At 35.2% G+C, this 22,951-nt stretch overlaps 1 protein-coding gene across 6 annotated transcripts in view; it reads left to right on the forward strand.

Annotated features, from left to right (window-relative positions):
• Fhos (Formin homology 2 domain containing) overlaps positions 1-22,951 on the forward strand; it is a 758,651-nt gene that overhangs the window by 701,267 nt on the left and 34,433 nt on the right. For 5 of the 6 annotated variants that reach the window (XR_011333454.1, XM_069833164.1, XM_069833173.1 and 2 more), the window contains exons 10-15: positions 3,843-4,049; positions 9,567-9,747; positions 12,118-12,476; positions 17,053-17,193; positions 19,118-19,538; positions 20,903-21,253. Coding sequence is in view for 5 of the 6 variants with exons in the window: in XM_069833164.1 (XP_069689265.1) it covers positions 3,843-4,049; positions 9,567-9,747; positions 12,118-12,476; positions 17,053-17,193; positions 19,118-19,538; positions 20,903-21,253 (1,660 nt within the window). In the remaining variant the exon portion in view is untranslated. The remainder of the gene's footprint in view (positions 1-3,842; positions 4,050-9,566; positions 9,748-12,117; positions 12,477-17,052; positions 17,194-19,117; positions 19,539-20,902; positions 21,254-22,951) is intronic. The other variant, XM_069833192.1, reaches the window with a different exon arrangement.

Genomic DNA, 22,951 nt, shown 5'->3' on the forward strand with positions numbered 1-22,951 from the left:
GACTTGCACTGCAACAAGATATTCAAGTGTTTTACCAACTAAGCTATCATGGACTATAATTTACATGCATTATAGCTTGCAGGTTACTAAGTGTAAGTGTCAATAACAGTACATTGTTGTATCCATTACGTATTTTGCATGCATATATCATAATCATACAGTCATTATGGTACATCAGAGTTTGTTGTTCTAACATTCCCTTCAGCGTTAAGGCTTGGTAACTCGAGGTGGTTTAGGAAAGCTTGTATTTCTAGAGATGTATATCTAAGAGGTTTTTATCTCAATAATATGTGAGTTAACATTACGTGGAGAAAAAAAAGTAAATATCTCGCTTTCCCCAGAAGAACAAAACTAATTACAGTGTATCTGTGCCTCATAAATAAAAGTTCTCGCCATGAGGGTGTGACGTATCGTCTATCCTATGTGAAATAAAGACTTAAGTCTTGAAATTCCAGAAAGGTTTCCTGCCGTACGTTTGTTCGTAAAACATTGCACGATCCAGAGGACCTGGGTTACTTTCCCAGCGAGGGTGTGGAAATTTATCTTCTTCCAGAGGAATTGATTATGTGTCTTGTCTTAACTTGAGGTTGTCATCTTAAGCAATGCTAACCACATGATAGGAGAGTCAAGCTATTTGTAATTCTTTAGTGTTGGTTCAGAATCCTCATATAATTGAGAACGAAATTATTATTATTATTATTATTATTATTATTATTATTATTATTATTATTATTATTATTATTATCATCTCCAACCAATAAGATTATAAATTATCATCTGTAGAGGGATTCTTCTATTGTTCATTCAATAAACTTGTAACCAAATGTTTTTGTAGTTTTGAATTTTTATTTCAGATGATACCACGTTTAATTATTTTAAGGAGTTAGGTATAGCTTACAGCAGTAAACTTATTGGAAATATTCAACATCTTTTTTTCTCCATTACTATATCTTGTACAATAATGAAAATTGGTATGTGTAAAACACTATCCTTCTGCCATACGAAAAAAAAAAATGTTTTTATGATTTAAAAAGATTTTTTTTTTCAAAATTCAAAATGATGGTAGTTTACTGTGCAGTGATAAATAAGGAGCGGATTCCCATGTAATTAAATCTTATTTTTGAGTGTGATAAAACACAATTAACAAAGTTAAAAATTCCGAACATGAAGTTTCAATTTTAAAACCCCAATTTTATTTCACGTAAAAACACATATTTTCACAAAAAAAAAATATGTAAATATTTTCAGGAAATCTATTATAAACACATAAGTCTTGGAGTTTTTTTACTTAAATAATTTTTTACAAGAACTTTTAAACATTTTAAAACTAAATCAATTGTGTAAGTCAGAAGTACGTTATCTTTTTAAGAATTCCTGGTTGCTTCGTGTTACTAAGCGCTGTGTGGTGTATCCGAGATCCATTTTTGTAATAGTATCGCCTCAAGTTCTGAGAACTGCTAGGCAACATATCAGTGTTATTATTAGAGAATAAATTAACATGGACAAGGAGGAGAGATCTTGCAACACATAATTAGGAATGTTTATTGTGGCTGAAGATGATTTCATTCAACGCTTTGTTTGTGAAACACAACAGATAAGAACTCGGGTATGAACATTATTTAATTTAAACAAATCTCTCGCCTCTCGCTCATGTCTATCAAGTAAGGCAATATATCTTGTTGTGATTCCCTGTTATTGGGCTTCGTCAATCGATATCCTTCAAGATATACTGAAAGATGGTTGTTTAAAAAACGATTTGGCTTTCCTATTAGCAAATCTAAGCTTTTTGTGTGACACCATAAAAAAACTCGAAACATCCAAAAACCTGTTGTCTGAAACAGGGAGGTGCGTGCCGTGAAAATTAAACTAGACTCGCTACCAGGTTCAGAAGTACAAGTACTAAGGGACAAATTCCAGAATGTGTTTGGGAAAAACAGTGCTCAAGTATTGGAGGGTGTGCCTGTAGGTGAAATTGACGGTGTATGTGTTTGTGATATTCCTCTCTTTAAATATGCACGTCTGACGTCCTGTGATGTGGAAAGATCGTTTTCACAGTATAAGTCGTTGTCCAGAGATAATCGGCATGCATTTGTGATGGAGAATTTGGAGATGACCTTTGTTGTTCACTGCAATTCTCGGCCAACTACTAGCACTCAAGTGTGGTTGGTGAGTACCTAGTAACTTTTTTTTTCCAAGCTAAGTAAGATATTCTTGTCATATTTAAAAAATATATATATATTTTTTTATTTTTAGCAAATATTTTCGTACTTTTTAGCACATTAAAAAATAAATATATTTAAATTTTTAGCACATAAAAATCCGCTCCCTAGTGATGAAGCTTTTCCCTCATAACTCATAAACTTGTTAACTTTTTCATGTGCTCTCTCTTATTTTATTGCTGAAACTCATGTTTACAATATCATGCTCTTCCAACTACATTCCTCAATAAATAATATATATATTTTTTATTTTGTATTAGAAGAAAGTACTGATATTTGACCATTTTTAAAATAAAATAAATTTAAATTAAATTTTTTATCAGACAATCTATCAAAGGCAGAGAAGTGATCTTGCATCATATTGCAGATATGACATGCATAAATATGCACAAAATATTTCATCACAGAATGTTGGATAGCTTTTTAGTTATGTGGAAAAAGCTTCATCACTGCACAGTGAACTGAATTTTGAAAACAAAAATGTAAATAATTTTTTTAAATCGTAAAAATATATATATTTTTTTTTTCATATAGAAGAAGGACATACCAATTTTCATTATTATACAAGATACAGTAATGGAGGAAGAAAATGATGAATATTTCCAAAATTTTACTGCTGCAAGCTGTATCTAGCACCTTAAAATATAATTTTCCTTATGTTAAAACAATGTATAGTGTGTTGTTTTTTGGAACATTTCGTCTCAAACTTTCTCAGTTAATACTTGAGAAAGACGAGCACTCGCTGATGTATGGTGAACCTATCACACGATCACTGCAAAAGAAATCCAGACCCAGCACGAAACTTGATCCCTTCCATAAGGACTGGATGTGTGTAATTGTCTTGTTATTTTATTGTTATTTCAGACCTTGATCTTAGCCAGAGTACGTAACATGAAGTGCGTAGGGAAAACTCAAAACATTGCTGCAGAAATAAGTGCCCCTTAGCAGTAAGGTACTTAGTAGAACGGTCGTACTCTGTAACAAAACTGCAGAGTAACGAAATCGTTGCCTGCTAGTTGCGAACAATGGCAACTGAGCGTTGGAGACTCTTTTTTTTTTTCTTCCCATTGGAATTTGTATGTACCGGTACGAGTAATTTTTATAAAGTGGCACGTTGTTGAGTGTGACAAAGTTTATATTTCAATTAGGGAGGGGTGATTAATAAATATGGACAGTATAAAAACAGAAATAGTTAATTTAACATAATCTAATTCAAAAATACTTAACTGCGGTATTAATTTCCAAATAAATCGAATTCTCTGTAATTGTTCATCCCAATTCCAAACAATTCATTGGCGTCGTATTAATGCATGAATCGTTTCGTCTATCAGTTGCTTTGTTGTCTCGAGACTAGGCCTAATGTTATGAGGAAGCAATAATTATGAAGGAACTAAACGAGAATTCTCCGCCTTGTTAAATTTAAATGTGGGGAGTACCTATAACGACAGACATGAAAAGAAATACCAACATTTTATTTCAGATCCCAAATATCCTTACAGTCCCAACCATGCTCACAATAGCAATCACGAACTGTAATTATAGAGATTTGATGAATGTCCTGTCACTTCTTCATGTCGGGGATTAAAAGCTTGCATACTACTTAATAGTTACATTATGTTGCAGCACTTGGCCAGGTGATGCTGTATGTGGATGGAATGAATGGTGTGATGGAGCACAACGAGACAGTACAATGGCTGTATGCACTGATCGCCAGCAAGTTCCGTCTTGTAGTCAAGACAGCCCTCAAACTTCTGTTAGTGTTTGTAGAGTATGTGGAAACAAACTGTCTTCTCCTCATCAAAGCAGTCCACGCTGTCGATACAGCACATGGTAAGTACAAGTACATTTCTCAAAAATCACTATGATTAGGTTAGGTATAAACTCAGCTATGTCGTTGTTTAATCAATTGTCCGAAGACAGGTTTAAACCTCACAAGTGACATCATTAAGGCATCACTAAGCCAGGAGATAATAGGGTAGGGTGGCCAGTTTCTTTCTCCCACCCAGCTATGCTCCGTGCTTTTTTTTAAATGTCAGTAAAGGCACACACCTTTCTTTAAAAGGAATATCACATCCTTTGTAATTTGTGTCTAGAACAAATATGGATTATTTGCTCCCTTTTTTATGTTAGTACCAGCACACACTTTTGTTTAAAATTAATATCACAACCTTCGTAATTTGTGTCTAGAACAAATATGGATTATTTACTCCCTTTTTTATATCAATAACGTCACAAACTTTTGTTTAAAAGACTATCACAATCTTGTAATTTGTGTATAGAAAAAATATGGATTATTTGCTTCCTTTTTTATGTTAGTAATGGCACACACTTTTGTTTAAAAGAAATATCACAACCTTTGTAATTTGCGTCTAGAACAAATATGAATTATTTGCTCCCTTTTTTATGTTAGTAACGGCACACACTTTTGTTTAAAAGGAATATCACAACCTTTGTAATTTGTGAATAGAACATATGATTATTTGCTCCCTTTTTATGTTAATAACGTCACACACTTTTGTTTAAAAGAATATCACAACCTTTGTAATTTGTGTATACAAAAAATATGGATTATTTGCTTCCTTTTTTATGTTAGTAACGGCACACACTTTTGTTTAAAAGGAATATCACACGCTTTGTAATTTGTGTATAGAAGAAATATGGATTATTTGCTCCCATTTTATGTCATTAACGGCACTCACGTTTGTTTAAAAGGAATATCACAAACTTTGTAATTTAAGTCTAGAACAAATATGGATTATTTGCTCCCTTTTTATGTTAGTAACGGCAAACACTTTTGTTTAAAAGGAATATCACAACCTTTTTAATTTGTGTCTAGAACAAATATGGATTATTTGCTCCCTTTTTTATATTAGTAACGACAAACACTTTTGTTTAAAAGGAATATCACAACCTTTGCAATTTGTGTCTAGAACAAAATATGGATTATTAAATAGTTGACGCTACAAATGAATACGTAATTGTTAAGATTGGATTTACTTTAGCTTTGTATGTTTCCGCTTTAGAAAGTTTGTTGATAGAATATGTATGTAGAATTACCTATGCATAACTGGAAAAAATTATGGCTATGTATGTTCTCCTACTCGGTTATTAGCCGTGCTTTGTTGATACAACAATATATTATAGGCTAATAATATTTTCCATTGAATATTGTTATTTAGTTAACTGTCCGAAGACAAGTTGGAACCTCATACGTAACACTAATAAGGCATCACTCATGAGGCAACCAAGCCGGAAGATAATAGGATAGGGTGGCCAGTTCCTTTGAATATTTATTTTAGTAGAGCTATTTTTAAGTCCTAATGATGAAATGCTGAATAATATTTATACCTCTGTACCATAAATAAAATTTTGAATGTGTGTATGTTAACAAATAATAAATTCCCCATTACTGTCTCATAATCATAAAATTTATTGACATATACTGTAGCTTTAAATAAATTTGAGATTTAACATTTTGTATTAACAAAAACCTACGCAAACAAAAAGATAAATTATGACCTCGTCCCACTCATCAACTCGGAAACTTGGAAATATTTAATGATTCAGTTATTTCACTGGCTTGTTAATGCGCCCATGAATAATTCATCAACGTTTTGTGTGGATGTTGCTCAGGAGCTGAACGATCAGGCGTCATTTATCAAATGTTAGTTAAAATACTGGTTTAATTTTTTTTTGTTAACAATTTTACTGGGAAGATGGAATCTATACTTGCACCTTGTTATTAACTTCACGTTCATAAATTCATTATCTGGTGACTGTGAAGGATAATGCAATTTTATTTATGTATTATGTCCACCAAGGAAATACAGTATACTTATAAAGTGATGGATAATGTTAAAAACAAACAAGAAGTGATTTTGTATGGCTTTGTTACAAGAGCTCCAAGTTTCTCCACTTTTAACAAATGGTTTCGTGTTGACATTTAGACATCTTCTAAATGGAATACCTTTGGGAGTACCCAATGGACTGGACACCAGACTTAATTTAGTAGAAATGGTAATTAAATTATTTATGCTTTCTCTTTTATTTTCTTAATATTTTCTACCATCAATCACTATCACCATTATTGTAAGAAACTAGGAACATACTTCCAAAATGTGCTAATTTCATTCACCGTATTTTTTTTTTTTTTTTTTTTGGTAAATTAGAGCTCTCTCAAAGAAACCAGTGTGTGAAATATTCAATCCACAGTAACAACAATTGTTACGATAACAGATAAATTCTGTAGGGGAGAATCTTTACGTAGATTCTTCGCCCAACATTGCATATACTTACTGTGGAATCCCGGCCATTAAGTCACTCAGTTGAGTGCGCTCCTTGTATAATGGCAGTTGACTTAATATACCTAACATGTCAACGTATATGTGGAACATGGAGTAAGGCAACAAAGAAAAAAACACTAGAGGAGAGAGATTCGATCTGGTACTGTGGATTGAACTTCGGTGTAGCTCAATGGTTAGAGCGCTTGGTGCGTAGAACCAATGACCCAGGTTCGATCCCCGGTACCGGAGTGAATTTTTCTTCTCTAACAACAATTATTATTGTTACCATAACAGATGAATTCTGTAGGACCAAAAATATTAATCTTTACCTAAATTCGGAACTAGTTCTTCGAGGAACTAAAATAAGAAGAGATACTATAAGATTGGTTTCAATAGCATCCAGAAATTGCCCACACAGCTGTCTCTTTCAAAGCCGATGACAGAATACTAATATTGTGTGGAAGCCTCTGTCCCCCGATCTAACTCCTGTGGAGTAGTTTGAAAGGCGAAGTGTATGAAACAAAGCTCCATGCATTGGAAGAATGACGCACCGTTAGTCAAACGACTAAAATTTCGGCTTTCGGAGCTGGTAACCCGGGTTCGAATCCTGGCGGGCCTAAGTGGAATTGTGCTCGACAAAGACGGTACTTGGTGGTGGACTTTTGCGGGGTACTCCCGTTTTCCCTACCGAATTTCCATTTTGCACCATTGCTCCATTAATCATTATCATACGGTGCTATACATTTCGCCTTGTAAGGTGCACCGAGGATAACAGCCTATGGAGCAAAAAAAGACCTGCGCGTCGCTCAGAGATGAAAACGTTTGGGTGACTCAGTAATTTACCCACCATTAGATTAAAAAAAAAAAACAACGGAGAAATTTAAAGATATAACCCGCGTCAGATTAAAGCAGGCTTGCAGAACTGGGCGACAACTGTGACGTTTCGTCACTCATCGGAATACGTCACTCACTCCTTCCTTCCACCTCCGCGTTATTGACTTGGTAGGGGAGGGGCTTTTATTCAGTGTCTGTCTTATGTGATTGCGTACAGGCCACAGATACGTCATTCAAAGCCGGTGGACTGTGGATGTGGAACCAACGCTTTCCCCATGCTTTCCACCCCTCTCTCGCCAGTTCTGTACCCCCGGATTAAAGCATTCCAGTTACAGAGTTCCAACGAGTAACAGTATGAGTGAACAGTAATGTTTTCATCAATCTTTGTTCAGCACAGAGAGGGAAACATTTCCAATATCTTCTGTGAAGTAAGATTAACATTTCTAATTTAGCAGCGTCAATACAATTGCGCGTTGCTTGTTAGCAGAGATACAAAATAAATCCTATTATAATGGCATGAGTTATGAAATCTATAAAATCTGATGATTTATAATTAATTATTTAATTATCACTTAATTTTCCTTTTACTTATCGGTCACTTGTGCCCTTCTGCTGCAGTGTCACAAACTATAGGCTCTAGGTCTGGATAGAGTGGTACGTTTGTTTCCCAGGTCGCTTGAATCTCTGATCGTATCACGAAACCTCTGCTTCCATGCTTGAGTAGGCCTACAGTTTTAAAGAAATGTATAGAAAGACCATAAAACTTTTTTCCGTCCAATTTGAAGGCAGAAAAGTTCCAAAATGTTATGCACATAGATGTTACGCGAGATAAAACAAAAGAGCAGTTTTCATTCTCTTCTCTGAATATCTGGACGTGAAAGAGCGAAGAATGTAAGTGAAGCTTGGTTCGTTCGCATTATGTATTAAACAGTACCAATTGAACGCCAGCTAGCTTTTCAATTAATGTTGTTATGAACTTTTTTTAAAAAAAACCTTATCTTTAGCTATTTACTATGATATCTAATAATAGTGAAACATAAAATAATATACTTTTTATCTGCAGATTTAATCAGGCTGTGTTATTGTGATACATGTAATTAATTGTATTATACATATTTTATTTATGTGTTTCATATGAGCATAAAATGTATTACTACTATAATAAAAGTAAACTATTACAATTTTAAACATAAAATACCACATTCCAACATTTTTCTTTCCATTTTCCCTCATGGTTTTGCTAGAAAAATTATTCATAAGTAACGATTTTAAAAAAATATTGACATAGTCACAATAATTGAGTTTATTATGTAAACAGGATACGACAAAGGAATATTTATTTATAAGTATTTGGTTCTTGACTCAAAAATTTATTTTTTTCAAAATGACGTACATGAGATCATACAGTAGGGAGACTCGGCTATTTCTGCAATATTAAGAAGTAAATATATAATATTTTTATCAAAATGTTTATTGAAAAATATATTATCGAGGTATGCAGACATGGACGAAACCTTTCATTACCAAATGAGATAGAGGGACCTATTAAAATGCAAATATATTTAGTTGTACATACATTACAGTTGAAAAAGAAGAACTCGGGTAATTCCGCAACATTGCGGATAAATCCGCAATTGGACTTGGCTAATTCCGCAGTAGTAAATAATTATGAAAGTAACATAAAAGGAACCATTTTTATGTAACAATGCTCTCTTCACAGCTGTGTAGCAAAACACGAAAAACAGCCAACTTTCGATGTTTCACTATATTGCCGACAGAGGTATCGACCAGTAGGCTACCTTGATTTTTTCCTATAGCACTGCAGAGGACATGCCTCCTGTTGACAGCCTCTCAAAACTTACGTTCACGCTATTGTAAAGTCGCAGTAAAACCATATATGTACTACTGCGGAATTACCCGTACTGCGGAATTAGCCGAGTTTTCCCTACATAGTCTGTCATTAATTAAATTTCTTGAAAAGGGCGTCCTTTAAGTGACTACCATTGAGATGGAAATGTGCTTTTTCAACGTCCACAAAGTGCCAGTAAAGTCTTAATCTTCATTCATGCCATTTAAAATCTCCTCATAAAACGTCATTCAGTTAATAATATCGCGACGTTTTAATTGATGTGCCAGACGAAAAGAAAATTGTTCCCTAACTACACTTCTATCACAGTATAGGTATGACTGGCTTTACAATGAATATCATACCAAACGTGTTCTGTTACAGGTTTGCTACCTTGGAGTAACATCGTGAAACTTCTAAAAGATTATGATGCAGCTGATACGGAACTTCTGATATATGCGATGACACTTGTGAATAAGACTCTCAATGGAACCCCGGACCAAGATACGTACTACGATCAGGTTGATGCCTTGGAGGAACAGGGAATTGAAGGAACTATTCAGAGGTATAAGTCTGCATTTGAATGCAATAGTCATATTTCACTAGAGATGTCCAAAATGTAGTTAATAATAATTTTAACATTCTCATTTCTTCAACTGATCTGGGAATCAGAATTAAAAGTCAATGTATGAAATATAGTACATACATTTTATCTTTCCACGCTGGCAGATGTACAGCAGACACGGCAGTGCACAGCACAGCTGCACACACGTGAGTGTGGAAAGATAAAATGTATGTACTGTTTGTTGTAAATAAAAGTATATATATCCTCTTTATTTATCATAAAGGCACTTTGGGAGCATGAAGATAATGCTCCATGCTTTCATGACTTTGGCACTAGAATGAGATGGTGTGGTCGACACTACTCTCTGTCTGGCTTTCATCCAGGGGAAAGGCCCGGTATTCAATTAATAGCAGGCTGAGTATACCTTGGAGCCATTCTGGAAGTTTTGTCAACGAAAAAAATCTCGTCATCATCTGAGAATGAGACCTTCCAATCCGTATTGAATTCCTTTACCAACTGAGCTACTCCACTGCAAAATACAGGGTGTTGCAAAACTCTATAGTCAAACTTTTAGGGATGGTAGAGGAGCCCAAAACAAATATTTTTCGTTAAATGTCCATAGGTCATTTTGTAGAACTCGCTGATATGCACCTGGTTTATGGTGCAGCCAATGGTAATTCCAGAGCTGCAGAGCGTCTCATACAGGACATGATGGCGAAACCTCTCATTTCTCTCTTCAAGTTCGAGAGCATTTACGTGGCACATTCGGTGAACTTGGATTGGCCGGAGTGGGCCCATTGCATGGCCTGCTCGTTCTCCTGACTTCACCCCACTCGGTTTTTTTTTTGTGTGGGGATATTTAAAGAGTTTAGTGTATGAAACGCCAATTGTGAAGGACCTCGTCGCTCGGATTCTTGTAGCTGCCGATCACTTACAACATCAACATGGAGTATTTCAACGTATGAGAGATGCATTATCACGTCGTTGTACATCATGTATTGAAGCAGGAGGCAGCACATTTGAACAATACCTGTAAACAAAATGTCACCAAAACCATTTTAATGGTTACCACACTCTCAATGTCTATCAGCAATGTTTGCGTTCAAAGGTGACGACTGACATAACCATTGCTTTCCGGGCTGTGGTTATATAACAAAAAATTTTTGTTTTGGGCTCCTCAACCATACCTAGAAGTTTGAGTATGGAATTTTGCAACACCTTGTATATTGTAGGTAGGACTAAATAATTCTATGTTTAAATCCGTGATATCTAGAGTTGGTTGAAATAGAGTTCATGTATAACATTTTAAATACTACTTCAATATTAATACATATCCAGGGCAAGTACATTCCAGTTAATATTGAATAAAAGAAGTCAAACTTGAAGTCTAAGATTATTATTATTATTATTATTATTATTATTATTATTATTATTATTATTATTATTATTATTATTATTAAATTGGTCCAATAAAGAGAACAATAAACACTTCAGTATACAAGAAAGAAGTGGGAAGGAGAAATAATTAAAAATTATTGTAGCATGAAATATGAATAAATATAAAACTATAGTATAGTGAATTTTAAGGCTGCAGTAAGATAAATGATAGTATCAAAAAGTTTCTTTAACTTTAAGATCTTATGATGATGAAGAGCGGAACAGAGAAAAACTCTCTCTGGCATCGGGATTTGAACCCGGGTTTTCAGCTCTACGTGCTGATGCTCTGTCCACTAAGCCACACCGGATTCTCATCCCGATGTCGGATCAAATCCTCTCAGTTTAAGTTCCACCTCTTGGGTTCCCTCTAGTGGCCTACCCTCATGCACTGGATCATAGATATATGACAGTGGCACAATGCTCACACATGTGCAGAGGTGCACTCATTATGAGTTACTAAGTGGCAGGGATCTGATGGAATAAGCACCGTTTTAAATCACAAAGTGCACAAGGGTAGGCCGCTAGAGGAAACCCAAGAAGTGGAACTTAAACTGAGAGGATTCGATCCGACATAAGGATGGGAATCCGGTGTGGCTTAGTGGATAGAGCGACAGCACATAGAACTGAAAACCCGGGTTCAAATCCCGATGCCGGAGAGAGTTTTTCTCTGTTCCACTCTTCCATCATCATATGATGATGCAGAATTTCTGCACTGAAATATCATATGTACTTCGGTACATCGCAATATTTAAGATCTTAATTAAATATACAGGACTTTTAAAATATATCCAGACCAATGCCACGCAGCCCTGGATAAGATTGCCTTGCACTCCCAGGAATGCGTCACCTAAAATTAAGGAACCATTGTGAAATTACGCCACATTTTTCAATGCTGTAATAGATTAAAAATAATAATGAATTATTTGTTGACAGATATATGTCGAAGCAGGGCACAGATCTCGATCTGCTGCGCCAGTTCCAAATTTACGAAGCAGTGTTACACCACGAGGACGGTGAAGAGAAGGGAACTCCACTCAAACAGCTGGATGAAACAGTGCGTAAAACTCTAAGGAACCGAAAATCACTAACGGAATCTATGACAGCCGAGAGACGCAAGTCTAGGCGCCATTCTACAGGCACCTCGCCAATGTCGTCATCTCTCGGTGGATCCATGCGCATCAACAACTCCTCTCTGCAGTCATCGACAGTGGCAGATGATGAGGAATCAGAGTCCTCTAGTTCCAGATCATCTCCAGGCCCTGAACTTAATGGTTCCTATAAGGAGTGTAAAGGTTAGTTAGTTCACGCAATCAGCATTGCTCAATGCTTGTGTGTAACTAAACTGAACTCATTGGTTGCTAATCATCTTAATAACATATTTTTATATTGGTCCAGAACTTGATTTTTGATATTGGACTAGTCTTCTGATAATTTATTTTGTCTCTGCCTGTTAGAATAATACAAAGTATTTACACAGTGTGTAAAACGAATACTATTTCGCTGAATAAGTTTTATATTATTCCTTGCAGTACTTTCAATTGTTTGATGTATCTAACTGTCCTACAACTCTCGATACTCTAGTCTCTTCACTTCACTTATGAGAAACTCAGCACGAAAACAAAATTAAATATGCTGCTGCAAACTTAATTTATGTTTACTTCAACAAAATAGGAATATAGTACTGTAAAAAAAATAGTGATGAATATTTTTACATACCTGCCACAGCAGTCCAATGACTAGAGTGCTGGACTCGTAATTTTGTGGACCCAGGTTCGATCCCCAGCATAGGCCTGGTTTATGACTTGTATTGAATAACCCTGGTCCAGGTTAACACAGGGGTTTTCTCTGTAAATGCCGGTTCCCCTGTGGTATCCCAAAAACAGATCATGATCCCATCCCATCCCATCCCATCCCATCTCAATGTAGGTATAAGATATAGCATAGTTCTTCTTAAATCATGTCAGCAGATGTCCTTCAATAACAAAGCTACAAATTCATAAATATGTCCATAGTATAATCAGAGACTAGATTAAGACTTAGAAATAAGATTGACGAAGCCATGATTTGTAAAAATCTTTATGGTGAATAAAATTACTACTACTACTACTACTACTACTACTACTACTACTACTACTACTACTACTACTACTACTACTACTACTGCTACTGCTGCTGCTGCTGCCGCTGCCGCTGCCGCCGCCGCCGTCACTTAGACCAGCCTCCTATGGCACACTCTGGGCAATGGCTGTCAGTAAATTGGTGTATATAATTGGCTTCATATGAGTAAATGACGAACAGTCAAGTATCCACCATTAGAAAAAGAATTGCATATGAAAGCCATACCTATACCGGTAATGCCTACAAAAAGAAACTGTTTTTTTTTTTTCTGAAATTTTGATTGGTTGGTTAGTTGGTTGCTAATGCTTGTCATATTGGAGTTCTTCCATTTAGTTTCTTGCTTTTGAATATCGTAATGACAGATCTGTAGCTGTTAAATTTGTATAAGTTCTTGAGGTGTGTCATATTCATTATAGTACTGTCTTCTTTACAAAGTAAACAATTAGGAGTAGGAAAAATATTTCTTTTATATAGATGGGCAGCCAAACAGTCATGTCTCATACATTATAATCGAAAAAAAAAGCCACAGCTTTCATTCGTGGACATTCTGAAATTAAATTTTTATTACGGTATCTAATAAAATATTCCATTGCTTATTTACATTCTCATATATTAATTTTTTCAGATTAAAGAAATAAATTCATATTAACCACATATAATAAAAGTGATTCGGTTCAGATCCCTTTTGTGCAGGAGGATTTAGTTCGATGGGGTGAGGTTTCCAATAACTCTGATCCTCTGTCTTTTCCAGCTGTTCAAAAGAATTGGGATGAAATACTAATCTCTCTTGTTAAGGAGTCCCTTCAGTCATCTTTTTCTTCAGATACAGATCGTCCTCGTTTTTTGGCTCTCCAACAAAATGTTTCAGGATCTTGGCTTCATGCAATTCCTTCCTCTACATCGGTACCCTTATGGATCATAGACCTTTTAAAGTTTCCGTGGCTTTACGCCTCGGTTGCAAAATCTGTCACATTCATAAATGTATCTGTGGCAATATTGTAGATTCTTATGGCCACCATGCCTTAAGTTGTGTCATGAGTAAGGGGCCATTCTTCGCTCCATGACATCATTAAAAGAGCATTAACATCCTCAGGGGTTCTATCCATCTTAGAACCTTCCGGGATCAGCCGTTCAGATGGCAAGAGACCAGATGGTCTGACTCTAGTCCCATGGCGTGTAAGCAAATCCTTAATTTGGGATTCCACATGTGTGGATACACTGGCCCCTTCTCATCTGTCTTCAACCTCTAAGACACCAGGATCTGCAGCAGAAAGTGCCGCTGTCAGTAAACACCATAAATATAAACATCTTGCAGATAATTATATTTTTGTCCCTTTTGCGGTTGAAACGTTTGGATCATGGTGTATTGAAGCCAAAGCTCTCATCTCCACCATAGGCAGAAGTTTAGTGCAGCTTTCTGGGGACCCTCGAAGCAGTCAATATCTACATCAGCGCATTGGATTCACCATTCAGTGCGGTAATGCTACAAGTATTCTTGCATCCTTCCCCGAGTCCTCTTATTTAGATGAAATTTTCTTCCTTTAATTATTAAATTTATTTGTATTTTATTATACAGTAGAACCTCTATTATCCGCAGTAATGAAAGGAATGGACAGAATGGTTGATCGAAAAAATCGGATAATCCGTACCATGAAAGATTTTGTAATTTCCTCCAAGGTCTTGTATTTAACTCGCTATTTAGTGGATCAGAAGTTCACTAATTTAAGTCTGGTTGTCAACGACAGGTTTTTAAGTGGCAAAGAAGTCCTTTGTAATAACTGTCTCAGGAAAGATAGGAAGAAAGGAGGTCTCATGTTGTAGATTTGCATACTTTTTTTTACATATTATTATTTTTGTTTATTAAATCGCGCAGTTGTAACTCCAATCTCATATTCTGATGCAAGATGAGCTACAGGTTCTCTTTTTCAAACCATTCAATTATTTCCATTTTTTTTTTCGATATTTAGGATAATATTAAAATGGATTTGAGGGAAATGGGATATGATGGTAGGAACTGGATTAATCTTGCTCAGGATAGGGACCGATGGCGGGCTTATGTGAGGGCGGCAATGAACCGGCGGGTTCCTTAGAAGCCGTAAGTAAGCAAGCACAACACATTTCCTGTTGACTTCCGTGGAAGACATTTTATATACAAGTTATATTATAGAACGGCAATTCGAATAGTAGACAATGCTGTGCAACTATAAAGACTTGTAATAACACCCTCTAGCAAAAACATATGTAGAACCTACTAATATGATTACAAAACAGTACTTCATATAAGAAAAAAAAAAAAGAGCGACGAAATAAACAGTCGGATAATCCACCAATCTGTTAATAGGGTGACGGATAATTGGGGTTCTACTGTAGTATACATGTCAATGTGAATATCAACTGTTTTAAGAATTATCTTAAATACTAGTAATGTTACGCTTTCTATTATTTATATATTTCACTTTGTATAACAATATTATATACATTTAATAACTTTCGTTATAAGGACATTTAAAGACAAACACTAACTTGAGGCTATCTTCTACAGAAATGGATTCTTAGCGACAACTGACAGGGATCTCTAGGTGTAACAAAATCAGGAACAATGTGATTAGGCAATGTGGGTTTTATAACATAAAAACAATTGAAAGTCACCAACGTAACTCAAGCAGTATGTGTTTACTACTAATCCAGACTGCACTTGGGTGTGGGTTCGAATTCCAGACTTGGCCTTATTATTTAATTGGGTTTTTTCCTAAGTTTTTTCCTACCTGTAAGACGAATGTCAGGTATCACATGCCTAATCCTCGGCTCCATCTCGCCAAATACCATTTCGCTGTCTCCACTTTCATCGACGCTAAAAATAATCTAGTAGTTATTACAGTGGCGTTAAATAACCTACTAAAACTATAAAAATTGAATTGATATTGTCTAATAAGGAATGGCAAATGACTAGTTCTGATTGGTTTTCTTAAGAAGTACAGAAGTCTCAGTTTTTATTGTCACATTGTTCGCACCTATATAGTAGAAATATTTTAATATGCGTCATAATTGATGTTTTTTCTTTGTTTTTGTAAGTTAAAAATCTCAATCTTCAGTTTTAAATATACAGTGCATTAAATATGTAATTGCTTTCATACATTTTGAGAAGGCCTTGATACTGTGAGTAGGAAGAAACTTTGGGAAACAATGCTAGAGAAAAGCATCTTAACATCTAATAAGGACCATCTGAAGTATCCAGGGGCAATTCCTTCATTAGACTGTGAGAATCATCCTACAGGTTGATTTACAAATAAACACTTTCATGTTTATATAAAATTTATTATTATCAGCAGCAGCCAGGGCAGTGCGCAAGATTTTTAAGTGAAGGAGTGGGTTTGAAGTGTGAAAAACATTTTTCATAAAGTAGTTTGTAATAAACTTTTTATTAATTACAATGTCACAATTTGGAATGGTGTGTATATCACAGGTTCTGTGTATCACATTGAAATATTTTACTGTTTTCACTTTTTAACTAGTAACTGATTTCTTCTCAAATGCCGGGGGAGTTAATACATTAAAACAGATGAAAGTACTGCAAATAGATGCTGTATGTTAACTACAACATGGCAGAGATGAAAAACAGAAGACGAACTTATATGCAGTAGAATATTTTTGCATTTAGCTCTAGAAATGAGCATCATACTAATATGAGCGCAACGTATCGGTTGCCGAGCTTTATTACTAACTGCTATTTGCTCCTGCCCAAAATGTTAGCGGGTGACGCAGGTGTGACACCTGCCCTAAGGCGGCGCAGAGAACGAGCTGAGAGACAACGCAGTTTCATTCGAGAGCAGCAGGAGACGGCAGCCACCCTCAAGGCAACCCTCGGTAGCCCTGATGATGGGGTTACAGATGGTGTGTACTATGAATATCACAACACCCTGTATATGAGCACAGTCACACTACTTCTCTGAATTGTCTTATGCTGAGATTAACTTATGAACACTTGTATATGATATTAATTGTAAATGATTGAAATTCTTCTTCACAGATTCTCCTAGAAATGATCACATTTATATAGATCTTAACAAATTTGAAGGCTTTTCAGAATTACAGTAGAATTCCTCGTATCCGGCAACTGTGGGACAAAGCCAGTGCCAGATAATTGGAAAATACGTTTATAAGTTATGTAAAGACACACTGTACTGCATAAACATTTTTTTCCATGTTGAAATTTAGTAATTTTTATATAGATACAGTGAAACCTGTTCAAATCTGAACCTGAATAATCCGGAATCCTGTCTATTTCGGAACAATTTATTGGTCCCGGAGAAATTCGTTTGTATTATGTATAATTTTTACTGAATAAAACGGAAACTGTCCAACGCGGAAATGGAAACTGCTTGCTACTGTTCAAAACGGAAATAATATTTTGGGCACACTGCTTTAATGTAAACTATATTTTGAAACAGCGTGTAATTTCAAGGAATATACGAAATATGTAGGTCATTAAGATAAAAACAAGTTTTCTTTGTAGAATTTTAAAGGGTGAGAGGGTGTGTTGGTCTGTCGCTCATAAATTTTATTACCCTCTTGACTAGGCAGACTAGTCCCTTCAAAGATTTTCACACCCATATATTGTCTATACTGTGGTAGCTGGACAGAGTGCAAGTGTAGTGATTTCCTGGTAAAAAAAAAGTTGCGTAAAATGTGGCATTACCATTAAGCGATGAAGTAAAAGTTATCGAGTTAAAGGAAAATTAGAAACGAAATGTATGTGAAATAATATTGAAGTTCAGTTTCGGAAAATTCAGGTGTGACACTTTAAAAAATAAGTGGCTTGCAGCCAATATTGGTAACATAAAAGGACCCAGAAAGAAACTGTATATGTGGAAATAAATGAACTGTTGTGGGAGTGGGTTCTTCATGACACTTCAAACAACATGCCAATTTCTGGATGTATTCCGCAAAGCAAGCAAGCAATACTGGCAAAGAAATTAGATAAAGTAGAATTCAAGGCTTCTAATGGATGACTCCTAGTCCAATTAATTAATAATGTGCAGTGATATACAGTCCAGTTTTATAGTATAGTGTTAGATATTAAAATTTAGTAGTGTTTAATGACTAATGAGGAGTCACGATAACATTTATACAGAAAATGAGATTTTAATGAAGATGATTCACCAACAGAATAAGTGACAGAAGGTTGATTTAATGTGAGTAGTGTTAAACAGAATATTTTGTACTTCTTGCAGTTTGCGGCACGCCATTTTGTTTTTCATGTATAGGAATGATAAAATATTCCATTTTAATTTCACACCTGAATAATACGGAAACCTGTCCACAACGGAAAAAAAAAATTAGGACCATGTCACTTCCGTCTTGAACAGGTTTTACTGTAATTAAAAATAAAGTTTTTAAATACCGGTACATACATTTATTTTTAGTACTGAATATGGTAATGTACATTCATCAGTTCATAATTATTGTAATATAGTAATACATAATAGCGTAAAAAATAATAAGTAGGCTCTGATGATGGTGTACAGTATACACCGAAACAGCTGTAAGCCACACTTGCTTATATAATTAACACTAGTAAGTTTGTCATTTAATCAATCATTTATATTTAAGTGTTAAAAGTAGGGTATGCAAGATTCAAGATTGATGTAGGTTAGTGTCTTGTCAACAAAATATGGCTGTGTGTACCTATTATATAATTTTATTGACATTATAATGCAAAACAATTTTTAGTATTGATCAATAGACATAGTACCGGTAACATTTTGATGTCAAAATTGATCAAGCTATTAAATCAGTTTGCTTTTTTGTCTTTCAGAAAACACGAGACTGTGTCAGAGGATAGGTAATGGAACTCTGGACAATGGGGAGACCCGGTCCTCCAACAAACTTCAGCAAATGAATCGCACCTCAAGTCGCAAAGATCTGACACCGCTTATGAATGCTGTGAACAAGATGCAGGACACTGCACCAGGATCAGAAGCTCCGGAAGGAAATGGAATCTTAAAGAAACCGTGGGTACTCTCCATGATGTATGGGAAGAACTCTGCAGAAGAGGAAGGCGAGGAAACTCTACAAGGAGGTGAAAATGAGCAAGATGATTCTGCAGCTACATCAGAGAGGAAGAAGATTCTACAACTGAAACGGGAGAACACAGTTAAAGATCTCACTCAGAAGCTAGCCAACCAGAACATCATACATAGTCCTGTGGAGGAAGGCAACAACAAAAGCATTAACAGGTATTCTTTTCTTTCTTCCTTTACTTCTTGCTTCATTCTTTTTTCCTTCTTTCTCTCTTTTGTTTTTTACTTGGATGCTCTTTTTATTCATTTTTTTTTCTTATTTTACATCCTTTTTTCCTTTTTTTTTTACTTCTCGCTTTTCATATATCCTTTCTTTTCTTTATTTCTGTTTCCCTTCTTTTTCTCCCTCTTTTCATCTTTACATTTAATTTTTTTTCTTCCCTTTTTCTTTGTTTAAAACAGGCATCTACAATGAACACCGATCAAAATACCCCTCATTTCTCATGAAAAACAACTGAATACACTACAGTAGACTATAGTGGACTTTATGTTGTCAGCAAACAGCTGGATACATTAAGAAGATTGATTGATTTGTTTAAATTTTACTCTATTTGTATTTTCTTTTTTCTTTCCTTTGCTTTTGTTTTTCCCTTCTATTTTTTTCTCTCTTTATTCATTGACTTATTTGTTATTTATATTTTATATTCTATTACATCTTCGTCTTCATATATCCTTTTTGTTTTTTCTTTATTGCTTCCTACCATTCTCGTTTCTTTTATTTTATTATTGCACGAAATACAAAGAGAAAGTATTGTGATGCTTCAAAAAATCAATATCATGGAAATAAACATTTTCATCATCTGCTGTTTTGATATGTATGTATACAGCAGTGAAACAGATTTTACTTATATTCAGTGTTGTGAGTCATTTCATTCGAGAATGATAAACCTGAAATATATTTTATTTTTTATTTTAATTGGTTATTTAACGATGCTGTATCAACTACTAGGTTATTTAGCGTCGATGAGATTGGTGATAGCGAGATGATATTTGGCGAGATGAGGCCGAGGATTCGCCATAGATTACCTTACATTCACATTACAGTTGGGGAAAACCTCGGAAAAAACCCAGCCAGGTAATCAGCCCAAGTGGGGATCGAACCTGCACCCGAACGCAACTTCAGATCAGCAGGCAAAGCGCCTTAACCGACTGAGCCACACCAGTGGCTCCTGAAATATAATTTTTGCCAAAAGTGAATGAGTATTTGTGTGTAAAAGTATAGCACAAATTGGCGATTTATTCGAAATTGGCTTTATTTTCTTTGCAAAATATCAATTATATTATATATTACTTTTTGTATAAATGAAGTGAAATATTTTACTTTTCAGGAAGATAAGAAGTTACTTTTGTATATAACGTGCAGGGAAGAAGGTTTTTTAAGTAGGCCTGTAAATATAACTGATGTTTTTTTTATTTGCTTCCTTTCTTCATTTAGCGCAAATTTTCGAAAATATTGCTTATTAGACGACTAAGGAAAATCAAAAGTTTGACTTTCACATTGTATGTTATTTTTTTTACAGAATAGGGGACATGACAGGTCTAATCTCAAAAGCAAAGGAGGGACTTGCGAAGTCGAAGTCAAAGCAAGATGTAGTGAAGAGCCCAACAAGCGAGAGTATACTTAAGGTCCCAGAAGTGAAGAAGTCTGAGACAGAGCTGCACTGGGAAGAACTGGTGCACTCTATGAAGCGCCCCCTTTCTCTCTGTGACCTTGACTTCACGGACCTCAGGAGTGATGACGAGGTAGACATTCTGTCACCAGCACATATTTCAAATGGGGGCCCACCTCCTCCTCCTCCGGTACCCATGGCTCCAGGCATGCCCTCGTCAAGGGGGGGCATGGCACCTCCACCACCGCCACCTGTTTCAAGGTATGTCGAATTACAGAGGACCACATCAATCAAACTTAAGGCAGACATGTGAAATAGAAATTCAGTTGGTCTGTAATATTATGAAGCGTATTTGCATGACACTCGGATTATTTTCTAAGTAAAATTCTGTTTCAAGTTTATACCATGTGTAGGGTTCCCAGACGTCCCGTAAAATATGGGATCATCCCATTTTTCACTAATGCGTCCCGTTATCCTGAGAAAAGTCTTTGGGACAGCTTTCCGTCCTGTATTTTAGAATTCTAAACTGAAAAAAAAAAAAAAAACGGAAAAGTTACAATGTCTACTCCATATTACAAATTACAAACATTGCACTTCATCATTGCAGGCGACTGTAGATGCACTATTATGAAACAATATTATTGTGAGTTATTAATTTCTCAAGGTGAGTGATGGCAACATTCAAACATTTAGATGAAGTCTGCGTGGATCTTTTTAAAAGTACTGAAGAAGAACTCTCAAATTTGAAGTGGAGTTCATTTTGTGTATCCCTGGAACAAATGTGTGTGTGTCGAAAGATTATTTTCTCGCACGAATGCTCTATGGACTGATGAGAAAAATAAATTGTCTTTAAAAATTATTCTTCAAAATAAACAATTGTTAGGTGAAATTCATTCTTTAGAGAAATATTACAAGGCCAAGACGGATTGATTTATAAGAATATTGTTACGTGAGTAACTTAGTGTTGTTGTTGTTGTTGTTGCTGCTGCTGCTGCTGCTGCTGCTGCTGCTGCTGCTGCTGTTGTTGTTGTTTTCTAATGCCAGGCGTTTGACAATGAAGTCATTTGATCTCTTGCACTCGAATATTTTTCAAAGATATTATCATGGTCAGCCACTGAAGCACAGGTTTTGGGGTGTTCCGAATCCATTTCTTGGTTTGAATTGCACAATGGGCAGTTATGGGACTGATATATTCCAATCTATACAGGTGTTTCGCCAAACAGTCATGGCCTGTTGCCAATCTAAATGTAGCTACAGACGATTTTCGTGGTAAATCGGGAATTAACTGTGAATCATGATGCAGAGAGTTCCGTTTTTTCCCTTGAGATTGTGTTATCAAATTTTTTTTATACCGGTATGTATTATGTGTATAGTTCTATAAAGAATTTATCGACTGCTGAAGTGGATCTTTGATAATTTTAAGTTTTTTGCTGCAAATAAAGGATCGCAATCTCATACTTTTGGTGGTACTTATGCTGTGTTGCAAGATATCATGTAAACAGACTATTGAGCAAGACAATTGCGAGATGAGTGCAGTGCGTGCACATAGGATGTGTTTAAAATGCATCCTGTTGCAGGATAAAATTTATTGTTAACTTGAACTGTATTTGTGCTTAATTGTTTTTAATTTGTTGTGAATACATTTGTTGAAAGTTTTATTTTATTTTTTTTTTTGTAAATTTTTTTCTTAAAAAATTGAGGTGCATGGCTTATTCGAGGGTATGGGGTATTCGAGAAAATACGGTATTCCAATTAAAACTTTAACAGAAAAAAGGATAATTAATATTAAAATTATAAATTGTAAATTACAGGTAATTTATTTTCAGTATTTGATCCATTAACAAGTATAATAAATTTATCATTAAACTGAAAGTACTATATTAGGAATGTTTATTATTCCAATAAGATTTTGATTAATTCCATCACATTATATTTTATGAAATAAATTATTAATAAATC

The sequence above is a fragment of the Periplaneta americana genome, chromosome 1 (assembly GCF_040183065.1).
Source record: "Periplaneta americana isolate PAMFEO1 chromosome 1, P.americana_PAMFEO1_priV1, whole genome shotgun sequence".
Classification (NCBI taxonomy): Eukaryota; Metazoa; Arthropoda; class Insecta; order Blattodea; family Blattidae; genus Periplaneta; species Periplaneta americana.